Source organism: Debaryomyces hansenii, assembly GCF_000006445.2.
Source record: "Debaryomyces hansenii CBS767 chromosome E complete sequence".
In the NCBI taxonomy this organism is placed as follows: domain Eukaryota; kingdom Fungi; phylum Ascomycota; class Pichiomycetes; order Serinales; family Debaryomycetaceae; genus Debaryomyces; species Debaryomyces hansenii.
Genome location: NC_006047.2, coordinates 728,312 through 751,363, shown reverse-complemented (window position 1 = coordinate 751,363; position 23,052 = coordinate 728,312). Strand labels below are relative to the sequence as shown.

Genomic DNA, 23,052 nt, shown 5'->3' with positions numbered 1-23,052 from the left:
ATCAGTAGTCGCAATTTGTTCCTATGAACGTCGAATTCAGCCTATTACCCTTAATGCATCCCCTATTATTTACCAAACACAATAGCTGTGGAACGGACTTGTTTTATATTGCAGGGCTCAAACGTTCTGTATGTCCTGATATGTGCATATATGCTCATATATGCATCTCACTACTGAAATATCCGGCATATCTCTCAATACTTGCAGCGGCCCGTACTAGGCAATATAGCTTCATTTATAACGACATTGCGACATCTAGACACATATTTTCATTGACTGTTTATGAACCCAAGAGACACTGGCGGTGGCTCCCGCTTATATAATCAAGTATGCGCATGTCTATCCGATATTCGCAGCATAGAAATCCCGCCTCATATTTGGTCATTTACATTCGAATTCCATATGCCCCTTAATGGAAACTCAGTAGCAGCAGAGAGGTGCAGCACGCTTGTGAAATTTGGCTGCGTGGGGGTTCTACCAAGTCAACAGAAAAAGTTATCAGAAATAGTAATCGTGCGATGCTGGCACGTATCCTGGTTCCAGGTAAGATTCTATCAAGGTAAATTCGCAGTTGATATCTGACGTTAGTGGTAGCGATTATGGTGTAGAATGTTAACCTTTTGACGTATGGCTGCACAGGAACCAAATAGAGGCTATTTGATTAAGCAGCGAAGAAAAGGGCGTGGCCATTACGATATGGCTCGAAGCCGATCTCGATCTGTAGGCAAAGAAGATACCACCAAGAGGACAATTAGAAACAGGGATCTGACAGACGTTACAGAGACATAGCCAGGAGCTAATTTCGTAAAAATATAGAGCTTACATTAATAAATAACTAAAATACAATAACTTTACAACTAACAAACATCTACCCTAATTAAATTCCAGACATAATTAAGGACTACGTAAGATAACGTCAGATTGAAGTTGGGGTTGTTTACGACTGTTGATGCATATTACCGAACTCAAATCCGTAATTGGAGCCCATAGGAGTTGGTAATGAGTTGAATCTCGCAGATTGAGGATTTTGATCGTAGTTTAGTTGCATCTGCGAAGCATTAACAGGATTCAAAAAGTCAGAATTTGCTTGGTTGATAGTAGGAACTTGGCCTGGAATTACAGACAAAGGAGATGCCTTATCTTGTTGCAATTGCTGCTGCAATTGCTGTTGGTTAATAACGTTCATATCGTTGTTAAACGCAAATTGGAAGTTTTGTTGCGGATAAGGGTTTGGTGGTACTATGAACTGCGTCAATGGGACATTAACCAAAGGCTGGCCATTAGGGTTACTGGACGCTATGTTTTGCGGTATCGGAGTCTGTAAATTGGCTGCAGCCTGTTGCTGTTGTTGCATTTGCATGTACTGTTGATATTGGCCTTGTTGTAACTGATACATTTGTTGGTTGTGCAATTGTACCTGCTGTTGCTTCAATGACTTCTGTCTACAAGCTGGACACCCCTTATTTTTACCATTTCTTCTAGGGGTGTATTTGTAGCCTGGGTACTTTTTAGCATGAGCCACTTTTTCTTCCTCTGCCAACTTGTTCCAATGGTTCTTTTCGGGCACAGAAAGTGATCTCCATCTTCTACCTAACTCTCTCGACACATCGGGGTTGGTTCTTATCACGCTTCCTTCTTCCAATACCAGCTGGTGGTTCTTTTGACGGAACAATATAAATGCATTTCTAGGTCTGGGAATACGATTGGTGTTGGTTTTACATGTACATTTTTCAACAGGTGCTGACGCAGGTGCCACATACTGACTCCCCACGCTTAGACTCGATGCTGGCGTGGTATTAGCAGATGATGGCTGAGATACGCTACCACTTTGCGAGAAGACATCGGGAGATGGCTGTGACTGATATACAAACTTCTGATCTGCATTTCCAGCTAGGTAGCTTCCCTGGTTAATAGGAATATTCACAAAGGTAGGGCTAATTTGCTCGGCATTACTTCCTATCGCCTGTTGGCTCTGTTGGTTTTCTTGATTTTGCTGGCTCTGCTGTTGGTTGATAGGCATAATCTGAGATAATGAAGGCAACGTATGGCTAGCGTGCACGTCCTCAACTGGTATATTATGGTTGGAATAATAAACTGCGGTAGACATCTATTCTGTATGGCTCAAATTATGATTGACAAAGAACGCTATAACAAGTTCACTCTATCTGTTAAAACAAATTAATTAAAAAAAATGTAATAAGTATAGAACAATTTCTTAATAATAAATTTGAAATGATAAAATAATAGCGATATTCCTTCGATTAAATATATATTGATTCCAATGAAGTAATTAAGAACTCTATACTATCGGACCTAATTCATTAACTGGTCGTGCTTGATGAAAATTTTTGCCCTTTTCAATGTGGCTGTATTACCCCCAGAATGAGCACCAGGGATCGGAATTTAGGCATATGGTGACGGTAATAACAATAGAAACAATGCATCAATCGGAGACACCTATTGAAACTCAGCAACGTATGCGTCAACTGAGAACTTAAGTAAATGCACGACACTATACATCACCAAAGTAAGGTACGGATTTCGTCCTGATGGAGCAAACATGCTTAAGGTTTCAATAAGAACTCCCAATGTGTTAGGCCGGTATGCAAAAATTTGCTCAGGAAACGTTTGTGTGCCTGGGTCGAAACAGAACCTACAACTATAAACGACGTCACAAGAATCATCCGAGGGTCTAAGCTGTGATTCATAGTAAAGTGAGGATGTTGGTATGACTAAACGATCGTCGAAGTGGGCTAAATCCACGATGAGAAGCATAGAAGGTGAAGTGCACTAGCCAGGGAGAGAAAGATATCCAACATAACCAAAATTGTGCTTCAACGGCCATAGCTATGGTATTGAAATGCCTTTTGTAACGGAATAGTTTGGTGATGGATGATCAAGATAATTATGTAACCTACATACGTTGCTTATATTATATACCTGTTGTAATATGGTCAAAGATATCGTAAGCGGGTCGCAGGGATCTGGGATCGGTTCTGGTGGTCGAACGGTTAAGCGAAATACTATACGTCATATCAGAAGCTTCATCTCGAGTTGGGAAGCGTGGGCATCACTGCCTCTATCGTCAATCCAGCGATTCATGCAATAGCGGACTGCATTGTAGTGTACACCTGGGATTGTTTGAGGACAAGAGTTTGCAGTACAGAAATTCGATATAAATGGGTTCGACTATGCTGGTCCTGGAATAAGTATACTGCATAAACGCCTTAAGCTAGTTCGCAGATACATATATCTCCAGCGCAAAAACGACTATAATAGGCTTGTTCGATTGGACAACAAAAAATACACCGTAATGCAAGATGCGGGAAAAAATACATTCTGTCACGAGTATTATTTTATATTCGATATTGTGTTTGGAAGCCTTTACAATCGGCAACATGGTAGAGAACGCTTCGCTCGCGGTATAACGATTGTTCCATACCCTACGATCAATAAGCCAATGCCATCAATTACCATGCATTGATTTTATGATATTTATGGTGCTATTACAAATATTACAAACTGCACAAGCACTGCGGGGCGTTTGACGTTTCTCATCCCCTGCCGAGATTCAAATCTTGACCGTAAATATTCGCCCGGCCATGTTGACTTATACAGTGAAATTAGGACTTAGTTAAAGGTTTGAAGCAGCATGCGGTATGGCTAAAAGTGCACTCTTTTGGCTATTAGTATATGTAGATTAACTAATTTTGAGTAAGTTCTTTCTGCATGAACTCATGCATCTGAAATTTCGTGTGTCCGGTATATACATTTCTTTTTAGGAAATTTTGTGACTCCACCAAAATTAGCTTTAGTATGCCTGCCTGTGGGCCAATTCTGGAAACACTCACCAAAAAATAATTACATCATAATCCCCTTGTTGTTGTATAGCGTATTTATAATAAAAAGCATGGTCAGGAAGACCGTATTCAATTTCTAACATATAGATCATGATGATCACTTAGGAGGAGAATTATTTTTATGTAGACCAAGATCCCCCACTCTATACTGCCTACGCTTAGTGAAATCTCAAACACAAGATAGTCAACGCTCGTGATGTATTTATTGCTGTATGCTTTGTTCTTCACATGACAATGAGCCGGAGTGATTGTGCGATAGCCAAAATTGCACTATCAGTATGTCATTAAAGTCAGTTTCGCATATTACGGAAACACACATTAGATTGGCCGGTAGTCGGTCAGGCCGGACAGATGGTTACAAAACGGTTGATTATACCCTGGTAGTACGCATGGAGTGCTCATTTGCGGGCTTAAGCCGAACCTTGTTCCCCATGTCTGTTCGATCGGTTTTATTGTGTTTGCAGTTTATTGCTCTGGTCGAAACATTAATTATTGAGCTTCCTTAAGTTCCAAGAAAACCTTAAATCGCACGCCTTCATAACCCCATCTAACATTATGCGCTTCTGTGTTCATCAAATGTTATATGGCTCTTGTAATAGTAGCTCTCGTTAGTTTTCTGGATTCTTGTTTCTATTGTATAAGTTATTGTTATTTATTAAGGATATGCCATGCTCTAATAACATCTTACGTTTCAATAAATTCATGCAATTCTACATAATCAAGATTTTGTAATTACTAGATTAGGCTACTACAAAATAGTTCTAAACCTGCTGCTCAATTGAAGATCCTAAACATCAATAAAATGGACGGTTTTCAGAATATTGCATGACCTACTTCTTATACCAGTATCATTCAAAGGCTAGCTTGTAGAAATATTGTGAGTATTATTTTTCGTATTGCAACCATATATCGGCAACATGAAGTATCACAACTGCTTTTCTTCCCCAAGCATGATTAAAAACAATCGCAATTGGTAGCTGGAAAAGTAAATAAAATAAATCCCGCACGATATAGATTGCGTTCTTCGTGTTTTGAATGATAGCTACACATAAGAGAACATGGTGTTGTCTAATGTACTAAGAAATCCCTAATTATCATTTTGTAGTCAAACATTTATGTGTCTTGTGCTGAAATTCACCTGCATTATTACAATTTAAAATCATTATTGTAGTTAGAGTTAAGGGTCTAGAGGACAAAATTAGTCTTTTTTGTGTGCCATACTGTATCTACTGCTAGATTGCTACAATTTTTCAGAATTTCTGTGAATTATTCAAAAATGATAAATTTTAATAATAGATTTCAAATTATTCAAACCACAGGTTTATGACCATCTAGACCATTTTATGAGTTTATAAATCTGATCTTGAATATGCTTTACATTCAATGCAACAACAATACAAAATTGTAGATCCAGCTTTATTCCACCCATGTATTGGTCTGTACACGAAATATCACAAATTGATCAATATTGATCCTGTAAAGCTCTCTAACAGATAGACCTTGATTCCTAAGAATAAGTACAAGTTCATAAAACACAGGATATCATTAATCTCAGGTGGTTTATAACCTCAAAAGCAAACATTCCTATTATACCAACATTCAGATTTTTAATACATCTTGGCAAGCATTGAATGAGTGGACCCGATTATCAGCTAAACTATATCAACGGCGAAGAATTCCCGTATCCTGTGACCATAAACAGGGAAGACTTCCAACAAGAATTGAATTGTGATAATTTTCAAGTAGATGAATTTTTGTATCAAAATCACAGGTTTACTTCCATAGATTCATTGATCAAGGATTTAACCCATTTGCTAGACAACCTCAACAACGAATTATTGGATTTAGTTAACAACGACTACACGGATTTCATAAAACTAGGAAAGTCTATTAATGGGGGGTTACAATTGATGCACAATATCCAGATTGATTTACAGAATTTCAATTCTAATTTATCGCTGGTTAGAAAACATTTTCAAACTTCCAACGATTTAGTGGTGAACTCACTAGAGAAGAAACAGGAATTAATTGAATTGAAAACGAAGATAAAGCTTTGTCTTCTATTGAATGATCATGTGAATAATTTTGAAAATATACTAAATCTTGATGACTTAAATACTGAAAATGTCAAGTTGGTAACAAAATTGAAAACTTTAACTGCCCTATACTTATCTTTAAGTAAACTTTTTGCATTAATAACGTCAAACGAGCGTGACAATTCAGTTGCCTTCGTCAATAAGAATTTAAAGGTTAAGATCATGTCATTAAAGTTCGAATTTAAAGGCTACTTAGATGAAATGCTAACCAGCTTTAAATCAAAAAGAATATCCAACCAGAATGTAATACTTGAGTTGTTGAATATTTACAAGATAACGGGACATGAACGGGATTTCATAGCCATTATGAATGCAAAACTGTCTAGTATATAGCTGTAGATCTATAGATATATGTACCATAATTTACGCGCAACATCACACTATGCGAAATTTTACTTCGTAAATTCCAGCACCAACCACGAGACGACGAATTAAGTTGACTATAACGTAATATGAAAATATATATTCAGCTCAGTTATCTTTAGTATTAGAGGATTATCAATCTAAATTTAAAATGGTATTGGGAGATTACTTCATTGGAAGACATAATTGGGAAAACGTTGATAAGAACACTTTACCAAGCGATATCCCAGAGGTTGACGAAGTTGGAGCCACTTCTGCACCATTATTATCAGCTTCTTATTTCATTGGTAGTAAATGTAAACCTTATAATGATGATTTCATGTTGTGTAAAGACGAAAACAATGGAGGTACTTTAGAATGTTTAAAAGAAGGAAGAAGAGTCACCAGATGTGCCATTTCAGTGTTATCCGACATAAATAAATACTGTTTTGACGAGTTCAAGTTACATTACGAATGTTTGGAACAAGAAAACCATAGACTGGGCCACTGTAGAAACTCCGAATCAGTTTTAAACAAATGTATTTTCCAAAACATGAAGTTAGAAAAGAAGATTCCTGACGTTGAAAACCAAATCCACTTAAACAAAAATCCAATCTACCAAGGTACCTCCAAAGATAAGGCCAAGACCGCCGAGTTTTTGAAAGCAAAGGAAGCTAATAATTAGAACACTATTTAATGAACTATATTATTTCTAGAAGTTTTTCTACACTTTGAAAAAGGATGATAAAAATTTTTTATTCAATTTCCATAAGGAAGAAATGTTGAACCTTCTTATTCATGTCTTATCTTATTAGAAAGAGTCATAAACTATCATGCATTTATCATATTAAGAATCCCTGCTGTCGATCAAGTAATTTCTAAACCTCATTTTTTGATGGCTAGATATCTTTTTTGTTCTTCGAGTATTTCTTATTATTACTATTAGTAAAATCTTTTTATTCACATTGTTCAACTGTTTAGAAATCCAACCCATCTCTTATTATTACATATTTACGTATCAACTAATAAACATTACTATATTCATGTTAAGAAACATGGTCTAAGTTATATCTGGGTCGGGCTTATATAAGCAATCGTAGAATTGATCTCACTGAAAAAATTCACCTCAAATAAAATAAACTACATCTCTAACTAGAACACGGTAATAAATTGATCAATTGATAATAAGACATGTTTGGATCGACTTCTAATAGCTCAGGTAGTGGGCTCTTTGGTTCAAATAACAATACTGGAGGTGGGTTGTTTGGTGGAGCAAAACCTGCTTCGACAGGATTCGGTTCAACGCCAGGAGGAACGAATACTGGTTTTGGTAGTAATACTTCGACAAATGCCAATACTGGCGGTGGTGGGCTCTTTGGGTCGAATAATAACACCAATGCCCCGGGTTCTTCGACAAACGCAGCCAGTGGTGGACTCTTTGGAGCATCAAATAACAACCCTGTTGGTGGTAGCAACACAGGTCAACCAGCTAGCGGTGGTTTATTTGGTTCACAAAATAACGCTAATCAGCTGGCGCCTAGTGGAGGATTGTTTGGGAATAATGCAAATAGTGCGGCATCTAATGCCAGTGGAGGATTATTTGGAAATTCTAATGCTAATGCTAACAATAACACTAATAATGCATCAACAAATACAAGTGGAGGGTTATTTGGATCCTCAGGAAATACTTCGAATACTGGAGGGGGCCTTTTTGGCTCTAATAATGCTAATAATACTACTACTTCTGGTAACACAGGTGCTACTGGTGGTTTGTTTGGAAATAAACCAGCATCAGGTGGTGGATTATTTGGGTCCTCCAATAATACGTCCAACACTGGAGGTGGTCTCTTTGGTTCCAATAATACTAGTGGCTCGACAGGGGGTGGATTATTTGGATCGAGTAATAATGCCACGGCGAATATGAATACAGGAAGTGGTGGTCTATTCGGTTCCAGCTCTGGTAACACTCAACAACAACAACAACAACAACAAGCCCCAAATTCTCAACAATCAGGAGGATTATTTGGACAAAATACAACGAATAATCAACAACCATCTTTCGGCTGGAGTAATCAAAACCAAGCCTCCAATCAAACTTCGCAACCGTTATTTGATACAACCAACAAGCTTAACAATCCAAGCCTTAACAACCCTAATGCGAATTTGAATTCAAATACTAATGCAGCATCAAATTATAACAATTATACACCCGCTATAAATGATCAGTTAATAAAAATAAAAGAACAATGGGACCCTAATTCTGCAAAATGTGCTTTGAAAACTCATCTTTACAATAAATTGAATGACCAAGAAATCAATGTTCTCTTAAGCCAACAAAGACCGTCTAACGAATCTCCCGAAGATTGGGATAATGCAATGTCAAAGAGACCCAGTCCCCATCATTACCCTATTAAGGTTACTTCTTTTACAGATGTAGCTCAAAGGATTGAAACTCAATTGGATCATGTAGCAAAATCAAGAATTCTTTTGAACGGAATTAACGAGAAACAATCTTCTCTATCATCAAAACACGATTTAGATAATACGACAAGAATACTTAAAGCCAAAGCAAGGCATGTTAAGTTACTGAGGAGGCTTTTAAGATTGGCTACTGTTCTAGCAATTTTAAAATTGAAGGGTTATCCATTGTTACCAGAAGAGGAGGAACTCTCTAAACAATTTGATTTATTAAACCAAAAGTTAAACGATCCAAATGGATCTTTGGGTAAATTAAACGACGTGTTCGCAAGATTAGCGATTTTAAAAGAACGTTCAGAAGATTTATCCTATCAATTTGACTCGTCATTAAATTCGATGAATAATGTTCATGGAAATAATATAGAACCTAACAACGAGAAGGATATTATCGATGATGGAAAGAACAATGATGAAGTTATTAATAAGTTATCCAAATTGCTTTTGAAACAACAAGTTGGTTTAAATCATTTAAACGATGTCTTAGAGAAAGACTTAGAATCTGTTAATAAATTGACTATTAAGAATTAGAAAATTTTTATAATATTGCATTGTTAATTTTTTATTATTATGTACATTATATATTAAATATTACGTATACTAATCATAGAACCCGGTGAAACCAAGAGATAGTCTTTGTAATTTTAAATTTATTCCCGTTTCGGCTCCCATAGTGTTTATATCCGAATTAAGATCCATTAAAGAGCTATATTTAATACCATCTGTTTGTTTTATGAGAGGATCTAGTTTCTGTCTACCTATTATATGATTTATATTGGGTATGGCTGGCGATATTGTGATATTGTCAAACTTATGGAATTTTTGAAAATTATGTCTCATATGACTTTTGAAATTTGTTATAATGCTATCATTCATAATATTTTTATCATCGTTTTCAAGTGTAGGAGCTGGTGAAATGAAACAAAATTGATTATTTACAGTTGATGTCGATATTGAATACCGTTTGTCGTATTTTAAACCATCCCTATTCAACCTGAATTTGTACGGTATTTCAATTTCACCTTTCACGTATTGTTCATCATTTTCTACGTATGAATATCGTGGTATAGCACAAATAGAATGTATTGTATCTGTTAATTTGGTCCGCAAGGCCAATAGTTCAGCAGTTGTCTCTTTCATATTTTTGTTCGTACCATTAAACGGATCTAGTTGCGACAACTGAGAAGACGGATTATATATTAAGGAAACTTCATTACTGTATGTGTTGAGACCATTTTTACCTCTACTTATTTCGAAATATTCTAAAGATCCACCAAGCTTCTTAAAATTCTGATATAAATGAAATACCTCTTTCGTTGTAGTAGGCGACGGAGACATTCGTATTTTCACAAATATATGATGCATAAAGTAGACAGATAATCTATTATTTAAATTGTTTATATTCTTGATATTCATGGCGTAGTTTGGGCATATTCTTCAAGATCAAATAAAATGATTACAAGATTATACGATTTGTAGATAATGCTCACTTCTATCAAAGAAGAGCATCTCAAAATTTTAGGATTCTACAATTATACTCCAATTAAGTAATGCTGCTGAATAATGATATAATATCCTTAATTACACGTACATTATCGTTACATCTAAATAAGCCTGTTAATGAAGGGTTTACAGATACACTTGTCAAATTTTACTTGAAGAATAATTCGATATCTGCATTTCTTATATATACAAAAGCATTGGGGTTTCCGAGTGAAAATGATGAAAGCGTTGGAAAGGAGATTTACAAATTGATTAATGACAACATTAGTACCATTGAATGTTTGATGAAAGAGAAGGAAGAAAAAGGTAATGCGAAGATACCTAAAAGACCTAATAATAGCTTGGAAAAGAAGAAAAACGACAGGAGCAGTAAAAAGCCAAAATTTGCATTATCTTTTGACGACAACGAAGAGCTAGAAGAAGAATTAAATAATTTAAACCCAAGTTCAGAGGTTAACTTACGGAAAACCAATTTCAAGAAGATACGATCTAAGAATTTACCTCTGTATAATGATATTAAACATGACTTTTCGATTGATGATTCCTTAGATTCGAATCAAGAACATGAAACCAAGGCAAAAGAAGGACCGAAATTCAAATTTAAAAAGATTAAAAAAGAGGATGCATTGAGAATAAAGGAAGATGAAACTCATTTACCAATAATGCCTATGCCCAAGAGTGAGGAATCAAATCAAAAAACTGATATTTCAGCCAATACCAAACATAAGAATGCAACGCTTTCGCTTTCAGAGTTAGCAGAATTGGAAAAGCAACAGCAAACTGAGTTACAAAAAGAAACTCGGTCTTTTGATGAATTTTCTGACAATGACAATGATTTAGAAAATGACAGAGAATGGTATACTATAGATGAGCTCGATCATAATGATCTTCATGATGATTTTGAGGACGAAGTTTTTACTGAAACAACAAAACAAATCTCGAGTCTCAAAAGACCTAAAGAGTTTAATATACCTGAAGGCACAGGTGGAGGGTTTGACGATATAACTGGTGAGTATTATGACTATGACCATAACCAAGATCAGTCGCAGGACCTTTCACGTATACCAATTACATCTCACTATTTCATTCCGCCATTTTTGGAAGATTCAAAAGAATACTTGTCATTACAAATTGGACATGACAGGAACGACTCTAAGATCAGAGGGATTGGGCCAACAATTTCTCCAATCAAAGACCCAGATTCTGAATTAGCTTCAATGGCTAAACAAGGAAGTATGGTTGTTAAAGAGAGAAAATCTAAGAATGAAAGGAGTAAACAAGCTAAAGAAAGGTCCACTCTTAGTGGTACGGCATTAGGTAACGTGTTGGGCGTTGAAACACACGATAAAGCAAATGGTAGTAATGAAAAATTGCATGAAAACAAATTTTCAAATGAGAACGAAATAGAGACTCAAGATGAGAAAGCAATAATCCAACAACAGAGACGTTCTTTACCTGCATTTGCTGTCAAGAAGAATTTATTAAGAACCATCGCAGAAAACCAAGTAACTGTGGTAATAGGAGAGACAGGTTCTGGTAAAACTACACAATTAACCCAATACTTGTACGAAGAAGGGTTTGGCTCAAATTTAGAACAACTGGGCAAAAATCGAATGATAGGTTGTACCCAACCTCGTCGTGTGGCTGCTATGTCTGTTGCGAAAAGAGTTAGTGAAGAAATGAATTGCAAGTTGGGGGATGAGGTAGGATTTGCGATTAGATTTGAAGATAAAACCAACCCCCGCAAGACAGTTATAAAATATATGACAGAAGGTGTTTTATTAAGAGAAATATTAGTAGACCCAAATTTGGACAAGTACTCGTGTATTATTATGGATGAAGCCCACGAAAGATCGTTGAATACCGACGTACTATTGGGATTATTTAAAATGCTCTTGACAAGAAGAAAAGACTTGAAATTGATTGTTACTAGTGCAACTTTGAATGCTGACAGGTTCACGAGATATTTTGGAAATGCACCTCAATTTACCATCCCTGGGAGGACATTCCCAGTTGACGTATTATTTAGTAAAAGTGGATGTACCGATTATGTTGAAACAGCAGTTAAGCAAGTTTTAACTATTCATTTGCAAAATAGTGCAAAATCTAATAATAATGATGGAGATATTTTGGTTTTTATGACTGGTCAAGAGGATATAGAGGTTACCTGTGAATTACTACAGGAAAAACTTGATTTATTAGATAATCCTCCGCCTTTAGATATTTTTCCCATATTCTCTACAATGCCTGCTGATTTGCAAAAGAAAATATTCAACAAAACGAACTTGGAAAGAAGAAAGGTTGTTGTGGCTACTAATATTGCGGAAACGTCATTAACTGTCGATGGTGTGAAATACGTCATTGATACAGGATTGGTTAAGTCAAAAGTGTATAATCCGAAATTGGGAATGGACATGTTGCAAGTGATCCCGATATCAATAGCAAATGCTCAACAACGTAGTGGTAGAGCTGGTAGAACTGGCCCAGGTGTTGCGTACCGATTATATACTGAAAGATCTGCTGAAGAACAAATGTATTTACAGCCAATTCCCGAGATACAAAGAACCAATTTGAGTAATGTGATGTTGCAATTGAAATCTTTAAAGATTGAGGATGTTCCAAACTTTCCATTTTTAGACCCACCTCCAAAAGATTTGCTTAGTTGTTCGCTATATGATTTATGGGGCATTGGTGCTATTGATAATTGCGGTGAATTAACACAATTAGGCCAGTCAATGTCAAGGTTTCCCATGGAACCCGCTTTGTCGAAATTAATATTATTATCATGCAATTCAGAATTTCACTGTTCAGAAGAAATTATAATTATCGTAGCTATGTTATCGGTACCATCAGTTTTCTATAGACCGAAAGAAAGAGCGAACGAAGCAGATGCTATTCGTGAGAAGTTTTCAATATCAGAATCAGATCATTTAACGTTGCTTAATGTTTACAACCAATGGAAATCACACTCAGAGAAGCCGCAGATGAACATGAAACGATTGACGAACTGGTGTTCTAGGAATTTTTTCCATAGTAAATCATTATTAAGAGCTAGAGACATTAAGAACCAATTATTGCTTATCATGGAAAAAAATAGATTAAAGCTCTTAAAATCACGATCAGATGAAGATATTAGAAAATGTCTTTGTGCTGCATTCTATCAGCAACTGGCTAAGATAATGAAGATTAATATTGGTAATACTGGGAATTCAGAATATATTCATTTGCGACATAATTATATGAAAATGTTTTTGCATCCGACATCAGCGTTAAATGGGGGTACTAGTATGGCACCAACATACGTGGTTTATCACGAATTGATTTTGACGAATAGGGAATATATGAGTTGTGTCACTAGTGTTGATCCTTTATGGCTATTAGAATTTGGATACATATTTTTTGAGGTATCAGCTAAAGTTCAGGCAAGATTATGCGGCCATATTGATTTTAATTTAATGGATCCAACTCAATTAGAAAGATCTTTAGAAGAAGATAGAATTAAGTACCAAGCTAAATTACAAGAGAAGAAACTCAAAAGGCAGAGGAATAATAATTCCAATCTGATCACTAAAAGCAAATTCAACAAAAGACGAGCGTTTTAATTTATATACATATATTCAGGCTGTATAATACAAGATTCTATACACATTTATGAATTATTTAAGTAAAATATTATCAAGCAATCGGATCTTTTCATCGCTATTTTCTTTAGGAACTCTAATGGCAGTAGAAACAATTGCGCCGACTCCAGGTTCAACGTATTCTAAATTTTCTAAAGATTCTGGATGACTTACGGCAAGATATTCCATTTCAAATTCGAAGTCTGCCTCATTGAATATTGGCATGATACGTTCTATTATCTCCGATGATTTGACCTGATTTCCTTGTGAATGCTTATTGTAATATTCTTCGCCAGTATGTAATGCCTCATATATGACAGCAGCTCTTTTCTTGGCCGGGTCAGATAAATATGCATTTCGAGAAGACAACGCCAAACCATACGACTCTCTTGAAGTCGGCATAACTCGCACATTGGTATTAATCAATAAGTCCTTCACCAAGTTTTTAATTACGACGTATTGCTGAGCGTCCTTTTGACCAAAATATATCTGATCTGGAGTTACAACATTCAACAACTTAGTCACTATAGTCGCCACACCACGAAAGAATTGTGGTCTTTGTGCTCCCTCCAATTGTTCTGAACAGCCCAAAACAGAAACGAAAGCACCTTTTTGCTTATTAACGTCCAAAGTTATTCCTGATGGATACATTTCCGAGATTTTGGGGACAAATATAGCATCTACTTGTTTACCCTTGAAATTTGATAAGGTTTCCATGTCAGTATCAAGGGTTCTAGGATAGGCTTCAAGATCTTCATGTGGAGCAAACTGCGATGGGTTAACGAATATCGAAACTACTGTACGATCATTTTCCTTGAGCGATTGTGACACTAACGAGCAGTGTCCAGCATGTAAAGCTCCCATAGTTGGTACAAGCCCCACTGATTCTCTATTCAAAAGACACAGAAGTCTCCATTGTCTAACTTGCTGTATAGTACGTAATACACGAATCGGGCTAGATGATGGTAGAGTCATTATTATGCTGAAATAGAGTAAATTTTAATATTGAAAAAAAAAATTTAACGTTCAGCTCCACACTGAAAAAAATCTCGTTCAGTATTAACAAGGATTAATCACAATTTAATAAGTGTTGATACTTATTGTCAACAATCTCCGATGGTGTAGTTAAAGATATATGTGAAAACTATAGGTTTGGATAATTCTTTTATTAATAAGTTCCGGAACCCTGCCCTTAATTAACCTCGGCTAGTAAATTGCGGAGATCTTACTATAAAAGCATCGGTGCAACCGATATGAAATATAATGAAGTGTAAAAGTAGAACTATTATGTCGGAATTATACACGCTTGAAAAGAAAACAACAGATGCCGCTTTTCCAAGGGGACCTGGTAGTACGATATTATCAACTGATAGGTTGAAAGTTGTGTACAACAAGTACCTAAATACCAAAGGAACTATCTCTAAAGATAAGATCAAAATCAATTTAATATTTGCCCATGGTACTGGAATGAACAAGTCGCTTTGGAATTATCATATTAAGAAATTGTTTGAACATTCCCAGTCAGCATCAACGTGGGTTTTGAATTCAGTTCTATCAATTGACGCAATCGGACACGGCGATTCATCATTACTCAATGAAGGTAAGATAGGATGGGTTTATAAGTGGGAAGACGGAGGTAAAGACATTATACAAGTAGTTAAGCACGAGCAACAAAGCACGAACGAATTCGTTAATAATGCCACCACTAAGAATATTTTGATTGGACATTCGTTGGGTGGATATATGGCCGTTATAGCGGGATTTTACGAGCCAAGCTTGTTTGATACCATTATTCCAATCGAAGGGGTCTTGTATATGGATCCAAAAACAGATGGACGTTTCTTGGGAATTTTCTCCAAATTATCTTCGATACTAATTGACAAATTTAATAGTGAAAAAGAGTATAATGAATATTTTACAAAATTTTCGATTTACAAGTCATTTCATCCTGAAGTCTTGAAAGATTTCATGGAAGATGAAAAAGCAACATTCATTGATCCAGAAACCAAGAAGACTAAATTTATGACCAAAGCATCTACACCAAATCAAATGACCACCTATTATTCTGCTGGATTATCAATTCCTCTCGTTATGGCAATATTTCCACAAATAAAGGTCCCAATTGTTCATGTTATCGGCAAAAACGCTACGTGGAATCCTCCAGAGAGCATTACATTTGTTCGTGATGCTGTACCAAAAGAATATTTGTTGGATACAATAGACATTCCTAATGCCGAGCACTTAGTTAACGGAGACAAACCGGATGTTATAGTTAAAATCATCGAGGATACAATTAAGAAAAGAGTTGCCACTGCCATTGAGAATAGACCTAATGATCCAGAGGTTAAATATGGCGGGAATAAGAGTAAAATCTTGACGAGTCAATGGGATTTGAAAATGTCTATTATTGCTGAACAACAGAAAGCTGCGAAAGCCGGGAGAAAGCAAAAGGCTTCAAAATTGTAACTCACTTCTATATAGTAGAAACTTTAAATATGTGAATATATTGTTAGAAACACTGTAAGTGTATTAGCCGAGGTATCCCGAGGTCGCAAGGGACATACTTCCGAAATGTAAAATCTTGGGGTAAAAAAATGGTTATATATATATATATAGCTCTCTTCGAGAATGAATATACTCAGTACTAGAATCACTACCTGATGTATCCAAATAGGCCAGATTTATATTCTTCTGAAGTCAAAGCAGCTGACGCGGTTTTTATTAGACAAAAAGGCGCTGTCTTGTTAGAAAGATCTCTGGACAGTATCGTTGATAACACATTGAAGATATGCTATAGAAGATATCAAGGAAAGTCCAATGAGTCATCACTGACGAAAACTAAGCTAAACCTTGTGCTCTTCCACGGGACTGGTATGAATAAAGGATTATGGCACTATCACATAAATAAATTATTCGAATTTTTCAATACAGGAAAGGATAATGGCACTAACCTACACTTGAATGTAGTTTGTGCGTTTGACGCAGTGAATCACGGCGAATCGGCCGAATTAAATAAAAGTAAGTTGGGATATCTTTACGACTGGCGTGATAGCTCGAAGGATGTTGTAAAGGTTTTAACAGAAGACGAAGCGGCCACATTCATTGAAGCCGAGAACAAAATGTCGATAATAATCGGGCATTCTATGGGTGGGTTCGTTTCGTTATATGGTACCTACTTAGCACCTGCGTTGTTTGATTCTTGCATATTGGTGAATCCGGTTTCTCATGTCAGCCCCAGTGAATACGCAGAAAGAGATATGGAGTTTAAAGTTTGGTATGAACGGAACTACATGAAAGACAACTTTGACATACAAGATGGAAACAACTGGTATAACGAAATCGAATCATTCCTCAAGACGAAATCGTTTTATAGAAAATTTCACCCAACTGTTTTGGCGAATTTGCTCGAGGACGAATTGCCTAAAGAAGTTAAACAGTCACCCAAAGCAGCTTACAACAAAATAAAGTTGAACACTACAGTAGAAGCTCAACTTCATACATACTGGGGTATGGTTAAATCGATTCCCTGTGGTATGCCAACTTTTCGAGAAATTAAAGTTCCCGTATTCCATATTGTAAGCGACTTTGATATTTCCAGTGATGAAAACAGAAGTTTTATGAGAAATAATCTCCTGCAAGTCGTTCAGTGTATCAATTTTCCAAACTCTAAGCATTTACTAAATGGAGAGGAGCCAGATCCACTCATAAAATTATTCACACTGATCATACAAGGGAGGGAAGTTATTCATTCGAGGAAGACGGTCATAGATGAAGAATATCTAGTCAAGAAATATGGCAAGAACTATAGAAAACTTCTTTCGGATGCCAGATTAGAATCTCTCATAAAGAACGGTGCTACTGTACCTAAGTTATAATCAATAGATATTATTTAGAATTCCAATTTATTTTCTTTATTGATAGGAGTTCATATGATCTGCGTAGCTAGCATATAAGATTTTAAACGAGCAGTTTTTGCAGTCAAGAATAGTCAACATCACGTGTAAATTAATTTTCAAAAAAAAAATAATTTCTGTTCTCATCTTAAATTTTTTTCTGCTTTTACATCAACTTACCTACTCCACGGTATATCAGAACAGTAATCTGTGATAATTGATAGAAAGCATATAATATAAGATGGCTAGCAGAGAACTCGCGTTATCGTTAATCTCCAATTATTTACAAAAGGATGCAGAATTGGCTAAAGTTTCCAAGGCATTGGCCAAAGAGGTTACGAAACAATCTATTGATTTACCAACTACCGAACTTAATTTAGAAGACCTAATAGTTCAGGCCGGAGAAACCAAGGAAGAAAGTAGCAGTGCATCATCTTCTGACAGCGACTCCAGCTCCTCGTCTTCAGATAGTGACTCAGACTCATCATCAGACGAAGACGAGTCATCCAAAGAGGGTGCAACTAACACCGAGAGTGCTCCAATAGCGTCTGGCAAATCAGACAGCGATAGTTCGGACAATGATAGTTCTGATAGTAACAGCTCGGACAGTGACAACTCGGACAATGACAGCTCGGGCAGTGATAGCTCAGATAGTGATAGCTCAGATAGTGATAGCTCAGACTCAGACTCAAACTCAAAATCTAAATCAGACTCAGATAGTTCAGACTCAGACTCAGACTCAGATAGTTCAGACTCAGACCCAGACTCAGACTCAGACTCAGACTCAGACTCAGACTCAGACTCAGACTCAGACTCAGACTCAGACTCAAAATCAAAATCAAAATCAAAATCAGACAGCTCAGACAGTTCAGACAGTTCAGACAGCTCAGACTCAGACTCAGACTCAGAATCGGATCTTAAATCATCTAAGAAGAGATCATCTGACGAAAAAGGACATTCACATAAGAAGCAAAAGCTCGAAACTTCGTCGTCTCAAACCGAATCCTTCTCCCCCTCCCCAGTGTCTGATGAAATTATAAGTGCTTCCCAGGAACCTGAATTGAAACAGGGCCAAAGAAACCATTTTTCCAGAATTGACCGTAGTAAGATTTCTTTCGAAGATAGAACTTTAGCCGATAACACTTACAAAGGTGCAGCAGGAAGTTGGGGTGAAATTGCCAATGAAAAGTTATTACAAGTCAGGGGTAAGGACTTCACCAAAAATAAAAATAAGATGAAGAAGGGCTCATACAAAGGTGGCTCAATAACCTTTGCATCTGGTTCCTACAAATTCACCGATTGAGCTACAAACTCGAGAAATTCATGTATTATAGTTCGTCCAACATTACCTATCCTTTAAGGTGTTGCCATTACTAATTGTTCTATTTCAGGTGTTTTATTTAGATAGTTTTAATATATTTGCATTCATTAGCCATGTTTGAAGTTAGTGCGTGTGCACGCACTATTTTGTAGATATGGATTTAAAAATTAAGATCAAACTTCTTAGCATTACTAAGTATATATATTTAAGAGATTTTCAAATTTTCTTCTAATCTATATCATCTCTTCACTCAAATATAGTATGTCACGTCGCCCGGGTGGAGTTAGCTATTCAGAGTTAGATCAGGGTAATTTTTCTGATGATTCGTTTGATGATGAGGTTGACCAAGCGCAACAAAGAAATAACAAAAATGATGACGACGATTACAGTTATGGGTCCAATAGACGGAAAGGAACTAAGAAGACTAATGGAAATGCCAGTCGTAAGAGAAAGGCTGAGAATGCAGTAGAAGTAATAAGGGCGCAGGCCCCCAGTGCTGACTATTCGGACGAAGAGTTAGTGGATCTTACACCTGATATCCCTGAGGACTATGTCCCAGACGCTGTGTCGAAGGCGTTTGGTAAGTCTGATTTTTCTTACTTAAAGTTGAAGCCTGATCATTTTTCAAGACCCATATGGATATCTCCTATCGATGCCAGAATTATATTAGAATCATTTTCACCGCTAGCAGAGCAAGCACAAGACTTTTTGATTACTATTGCAGAACCAATATCAAGGCCCTCGCATGTCCACGAGTACAGAATAACTGCATATTCGTTATATGCTGCAGTATCTGTTGGGCTAGAAACAGACGACATTATTCTGGTATTGAACAGATTATCGAAGGTACCGGTTGCCGAATCTATCATTGCTTTTATTAGAGGCGCTACTATATCGTATGGTAAGGTCAAATTAGTTTTGAAACACAATCGTTATTATGTTGAAAGTACTCAAGCTGATATTTTACAAATGCTTTTGAGAGATCCAGTCATTGGTCAATTGCGTATTCAATCCACAGAAAATACAACCACCAGTAATGGCCTTGTACAATCGTCGGCGCCTACTCAAGGGGACTTATCTATACCGGGGACGAAGAAACCAGGTTCTAATGACGAGAAGAAGGATAATGAAGTAGAAGATATATTTGCATCAGTAGTAGGAAATAAGGCTAATGGAGAAGAAGATGATTACGATGACTTAGAGACTGTTCATTCATTTGAAATTGCAAATGAGTCAGTAGAAATTGTCAAGAGAAGGTGTCAAGAAATTGAATACCCAGTTTTGGAAGAATATGATTTCCGTAATGATGATCGTAATCCTGATTTGGATATTGACTTGAAACCATCTACTCAAATTAGACCATACCAGGAAAAATCATTATCAAAAATGTTTGGGAATGGGCGTGCAAGATCCGGGATTATCGTCTTACCATGTGGCGCTGGAAAAACCTTAGTTGGGATTACAGCTGCTTGTACTATAAGAAAGTCTGTGATTGTATTATGTACGTCATCTGTTTCGGTAATGCAATGGAGACAGCAGTTCTTGCAATGGTGTACGATACAACCAGAAAATGTTGCTGTATTTACGTCAGAAAACAAAGAAATGTTTACTAGTGATGCAGGATTGGTTGTGTCTACTTACTCTATGGTTGCCAATACTCGTAATAGGTCACACGATTCCCAGAAGGTTATGGACTTTTTGACCTCGAGGGAGTGGGGGTTTATTATATTAGATGAAGTCCATGTTGTACCGGCCGCAATGTTTAGACGTGTGGTTACTACAATTGCTGCACATGCAAAGTTAGGTCTTACGGCTACATTAGTCCGTGAAGATGATAAGATTGATGATTTGAATTTCTTGATTGGGCCAAAGTTATATGAGGCAAACTGGATGGATTTGGCGCAAAAAGGTCATATTGCAAATGTTCAATGTGCGGAGGTTTGGTGTCCTATGACATCTGAATTTTATCAGGAGTACCTAAGGGAATCTGCAAGAAAGAGAATGCTTTTATATATTATGAATCCTACGAAATTTCAGGCATGTCAATTTTTAATTCATTATCATGAGAAAAGAGGTGATAAAATCATTGTTTTTAGTGATAATGTTTACGCATTACAAGGATATGCCCTAAAATTAGGGAAACCATTTATTTATGGTTCAACATCACAACAGGAACGTATGAAAATTTTACAAAACTTTCAACACAATGACCAAGTTAATACAATATTTTTATCCAAGGTTGGTGATACCTCTATCGATTTACCAGAGGCTACTTGCTTAATCCAAATCTCATCGCATTATGGATCCAGAAGACAAGAGGCTCAAAGATTAGGACGTATTTTGCGTGCAAAGAGACGTAACGATGAAGGTTTCAATGCATTCTTTTATTCTCTAGTCTCAAAAGATACACAAGAAATGTATTATTCTACTAAAAGACAAGCATTTTTGGTTGATCAAGGGTACGCATTTAAAGTGATTACGCATTTGAGCGGAATGGAACAGTTGCCAGACCTTGCATATTCATCGGCAAGAGAAAGAAGAGAGCTTCTTCAAGAAGTTTTGTTAAAGAATGAGGATGCCGCCGGTTTAGAAATTGGCGACGATGCTGATACTAACTTCATACCAAGAGAGCAGCGTGAGAAGAGGGCAAAACTAGAGAGCAACGGCAGTTCTGCAACTAGAACAGCAGGCTCTTTGGCAGGCTTAGCAGGAGGTGAAGATATGGCATATATTGAGTATAATAAGAACAAGAATAAGGAGATCAAAGAGCATCACCCATTGATTCAAAAAATGTACTATAATAAAAATCAAAAAAAGTAACACTTACTTATTCTATGTCAACATTTCTTCGTTAATGAATAGAATTTTGTATACGAGCAATAAATTTGTATATATAAGAAATGTAGTAAGCTAAAATAAATAGTGGAGGCGATATGATTTAGTCCTTATATGAATGAAATAGAGTGTATGTTGCATAGGGTCGGAGATGTTTAGCGAAATTATAACTTATAACACTCAAGACAACAACGTGGTTCGTAATGCAAATATAATCAATGGTACGAAATAATATGAAATCACCCACCAACAAAATCACCAAATTCATCTTCCTCATTATCGTTATTGTCTTCTGTAGTTTTGTTCCCAGAGCCATGGTCGGTTCCAGATTCCTCAGGGTTATTTTCCGTATTTATGGATAAATGCTTCTGTCTGCATTCAATTTCTGATAATCGTAATTCATAGTTATACTGATCGACAAAGTTCTTAAATCTTCGCCTATATATGCTGAGACTTTCGGAGAATGATATTGCCGCAAAATTCTCACTGATTTTCAAGCCTAATGCAACTTGTAACAAGTACCCGTCTTCAATTTGCTCCTCTTCTTGAATGAAAGGATGATAACCAGAACCTGGCAATTGGACAATGAGTTTATAAAATTTCGCCGATTGCGGTGTCATTTGAATCGTCTCTTGTTTATTGTTGGCTATAGAATATTGTGCGGGATTCAATTCATTATCCTGTTCTGCCGGCAACGGATTATACCAAACCTCCGCCCATATTTTTTCGTCCTCCATGCCGGACTCATTCGGAGGAGCCACCAGTGAGTCGTCAAAATTAAATAACTCCAACTTGAGTCGTAATCCTTTATACGGCTTGATAGGAGCAACTTCCGTATCCTTCAGGAAAAATGCGGAGGGCTTATCTCCTACCGTAAAGGATGAGAAACACTCCGATTCGACTCCATTAGACCCATTCAAAAACACCCCTTTATCCTCCTGAATCAACTCTTCCTCGGTTAGTCGTAAGCTACCTCTCCATATTATATTTGAATCATTTATATCCCATTTGGATAAGGAGAGCTCACCTGGAGGGATTCTAAATACCGACACATCCTCAGTCTCAAATAGTTTAGTCGAAATTATATCATTCATAATACTAATAAAT

At 36.5% G+C, this 23,052-nt stretch overlaps 15 protein-coding genes across 15 annotated transcripts; 11 read left to right on the top strand and 4 right to left on the bottom strand. All coding sequences in view use genetic code 12, as the record gives it.

Annotated features, from left to right (window-relative positions):
- Positions 1 to 937: 937 nt before the first annotated feature.
- DEHA2E09460g (DEHA2E09460p) lies at positions 938 to 2,775 on the bottom strand (the record flags this gene model as incomplete). Its single annotated transcript, XM_459717.1, has 2 exons — positions 938 to 1,890; positions 2,658 to 2,775. The coding sequence occupies 2 exons, from the start codon at positions 2,773 to 2,775 to the stop codon at positions 938 to 940; spliced, it is 1,071 nt and encodes a 356-aa protein (XP_459717.2).
- Positions 2,776 to 3,313: 538 nt separating this feature from the next.
- On the top strand, positions 3,314 to 3,484 carry DEHA2E09438g (DEHA2E09438p; the record flags this gene model as incomplete). The annotated part of the gene is made up of 1 exon (XM_002770407.1): positions 3,314 to 3,484. One exon carries the CDS (start codon positions 3,314 to 3,316, stop codon positions 3,482 to 3,484), a length of 171 nt encoding a protein of 56 aa, XP_002770453.1.
- A 654-nt stretch (positions 3,485 to 4,138) lies between these two features.
- DEHA2E09416g (DEHA2E09416p) lies at positions 4,139 to 4,366 on the top strand (the record flags this gene model as incomplete). The annotated part of the gene is made up of 1 exon (XM_002770406.1): positions 4,139 to 4,366. One exon carries the CDS (start codon positions 4,139 to 4,141, stop codon positions 4,364 to 4,366), a length of 228 nt encoding a protein of 75 aa, XP_002770452.1.
- An 877-nt stretch (positions 4,367 to 5,243) lies between these two features.
- Positions 5,244 to 5,357, top strand: DEHA2E09394g (DEHA2E09394p; the record flags this gene model as incomplete). Its single annotated transcript, XM_002770405.1, has 1 exon — positions 5,244 to 5,357. One exon carries the CDS (start codon positions 5,244 to 5,246, stop codon positions 5,355 to 5,357), a length of 114 nt encoding a protein of 37 aa, XP_002770451.1.
- Positions 5,358 to 5,491: 134 nt separating this feature from the next.
- Positions 5,492 to 6,289, top strand: DEHA2E09372g (DEHA2E09372p; the record flags this gene model as incomplete). Its single annotated transcript, XM_459716.1, has 1 exon — positions 5,492 to 6,289. One exon carries the CDS (start codon positions 5,492 to 5,494, stop codon positions 6,287 to 6,289), a length of 798 nt encoding a protein of 265 aa, XP_459716.2.
- A 181-nt stretch (positions 6,290 to 6,470) lies between these two features.
- DEHA2E09350g (DEHA2E09350p) lies at positions 6,471 to 6,983 on the top strand (the record flags this gene model as incomplete). The annotated part of the gene is made up of 1 exon (XM_459715.1): positions 6,471 to 6,983. One exon carries the CDS (start codon positions 6,471 to 6,473, stop codon positions 6,981 to 6,983), a length of 513 nt encoding a protein of 170 aa, XP_459715.2.
- Positions 6,984 to 7,489: 506 nt separating this feature from the next.
- On the top strand, positions 7,490 to 9,304 carry DEHA2E09328g (DEHA2E09328p; the record flags this gene model as incomplete). The annotated part of the gene is made up of 1 exon (XM_459714.1): positions 7,490 to 9,304. One exon carries the CDS (start codon positions 7,490 to 7,492, stop codon positions 9,302 to 9,304), a length of 1,815 nt encoding a protein of 604 aa, XP_459714.2.
- A 69-nt stretch (positions 9,305 to 9,373) lies between these two features.
- Positions 9,374 to 10,189, bottom strand: DEHA2E09306g (DEHA2E09306p; the record flags this gene model as incomplete). The annotated part of the gene is made up of 1 exon (XM_459713.1): positions 9,374 to 10,189. One exon carries the CDS (start codon positions 10,187 to 10,189, stop codon positions 9,374 to 9,376), a length of 816 nt encoding a protein of 271 aa, XP_459713.1.
- A 371-nt stretch (positions 10,190 to 10,560) lies between these two features.
- On the top strand, positions 10,561 to 13,878 carry DEHA2E09284g (DEHA2E09284p; the record flags this gene model as incomplete). Its single annotated transcript, XM_002770404.1, has 1 exon — positions 10,561 to 13,878. The coding sequence occupies one exon, from the start codon at positions 10,561 to 10,563 to the stop codon at positions 13,876 to 13,878; it is 3,318 nt and encodes a 1,105-aa protein (XP_002770450.1).
- Positions 13,879 to 13,932: 54 nt separating this feature from the next.
- DEHA2E09262g (DEHA2E09262p) lies at positions 13,933 to 14,871 on the bottom strand (the record flags this gene model as incomplete). Its single annotated transcript, XM_459711.1, has 1 exon — positions 13,933 to 14,871. One exon carries the CDS (start codon positions 14,869 to 14,871, stop codon positions 13,933 to 13,935), a length of 939 nt encoding a protein of 312 aa, XP_459711.2.
- Positions 14,872 to 15,183: 312 nt separating this feature from the next.
- On the top strand, positions 15,184 to 16,362 carry DEHA2E09240g (DEHA2E09240p; the record flags this gene model as incomplete). The annotated part of the gene is made up of 1 exon (XM_459710.2): positions 15,184 to 16,362. One exon carries the CDS (start codon positions 15,184 to 15,186, stop codon positions 16,360 to 16,362), a length of 1,179 nt encoding a protein of 392 aa, XP_459710.2.
- A 194-nt stretch (positions 16,363 to 16,556) lies between these two features.
- On the top strand, positions 16,557 to 17,771 carry DEHA2E09218g (DEHA2E09218p; the record flags this gene model as incomplete). Its single annotated transcript, XM_459709.1, has 1 exon — positions 16,557 to 17,771. One exon carries the CDS (start codon positions 16,557 to 16,559, stop codon positions 17,769 to 17,771), a length of 1,215 nt encoding a protein of 404 aa, XP_459709.2.
- Positions 17,772 to 18,030: 259 nt separating this feature from the next.
- Positions 18,031 to 19,092, top strand: DEHA2E09196g (DEHA2E09196p; the record flags this gene model as incomplete). Its single annotated transcript, XM_459708.1, has 1 exon — positions 18,031 to 19,092. The coding sequence occupies one exon, from the start codon at positions 18,031 to 18,033 to the stop codon at positions 19,090 to 19,092; it is 1,062 nt and encodes a 353-aa protein (XP_459708.1).
- A 279-nt stretch (positions 19,093 to 19,371) lies between these two features.
- Positions 19,372 to 21,930, top strand: DEHA2E09174g (DEHA2E09174p; the record flags this gene model as incomplete). The annotated part of the gene is made up of 1 exon (XM_459707.1): positions 19,372 to 21,930. One exon carries the CDS (start codon positions 19,372 to 19,374, stop codon positions 21,928 to 21,930), a length of 2,559 nt encoding a protein of 852 aa, XP_459707.2.
- Positions 21,931 to 22,184: 254 nt separating this feature from the next.
- Positions 22,185 to 23,039, bottom strand: DEHA2E09152g (DEHA2E09152p; the record flags this gene model as incomplete). The annotated part of the gene is made up of 1 exon (XM_459706.1): positions 22,185 to 23,039. One exon carries the CDS (start codon positions 23,037 to 23,039, stop codon positions 22,185 to 22,187), a length of 855 nt encoding a protein of 284 aa, XP_459706.2.
- Positions 23,040 to 23,052: the final 13 nt, after the last annotated feature.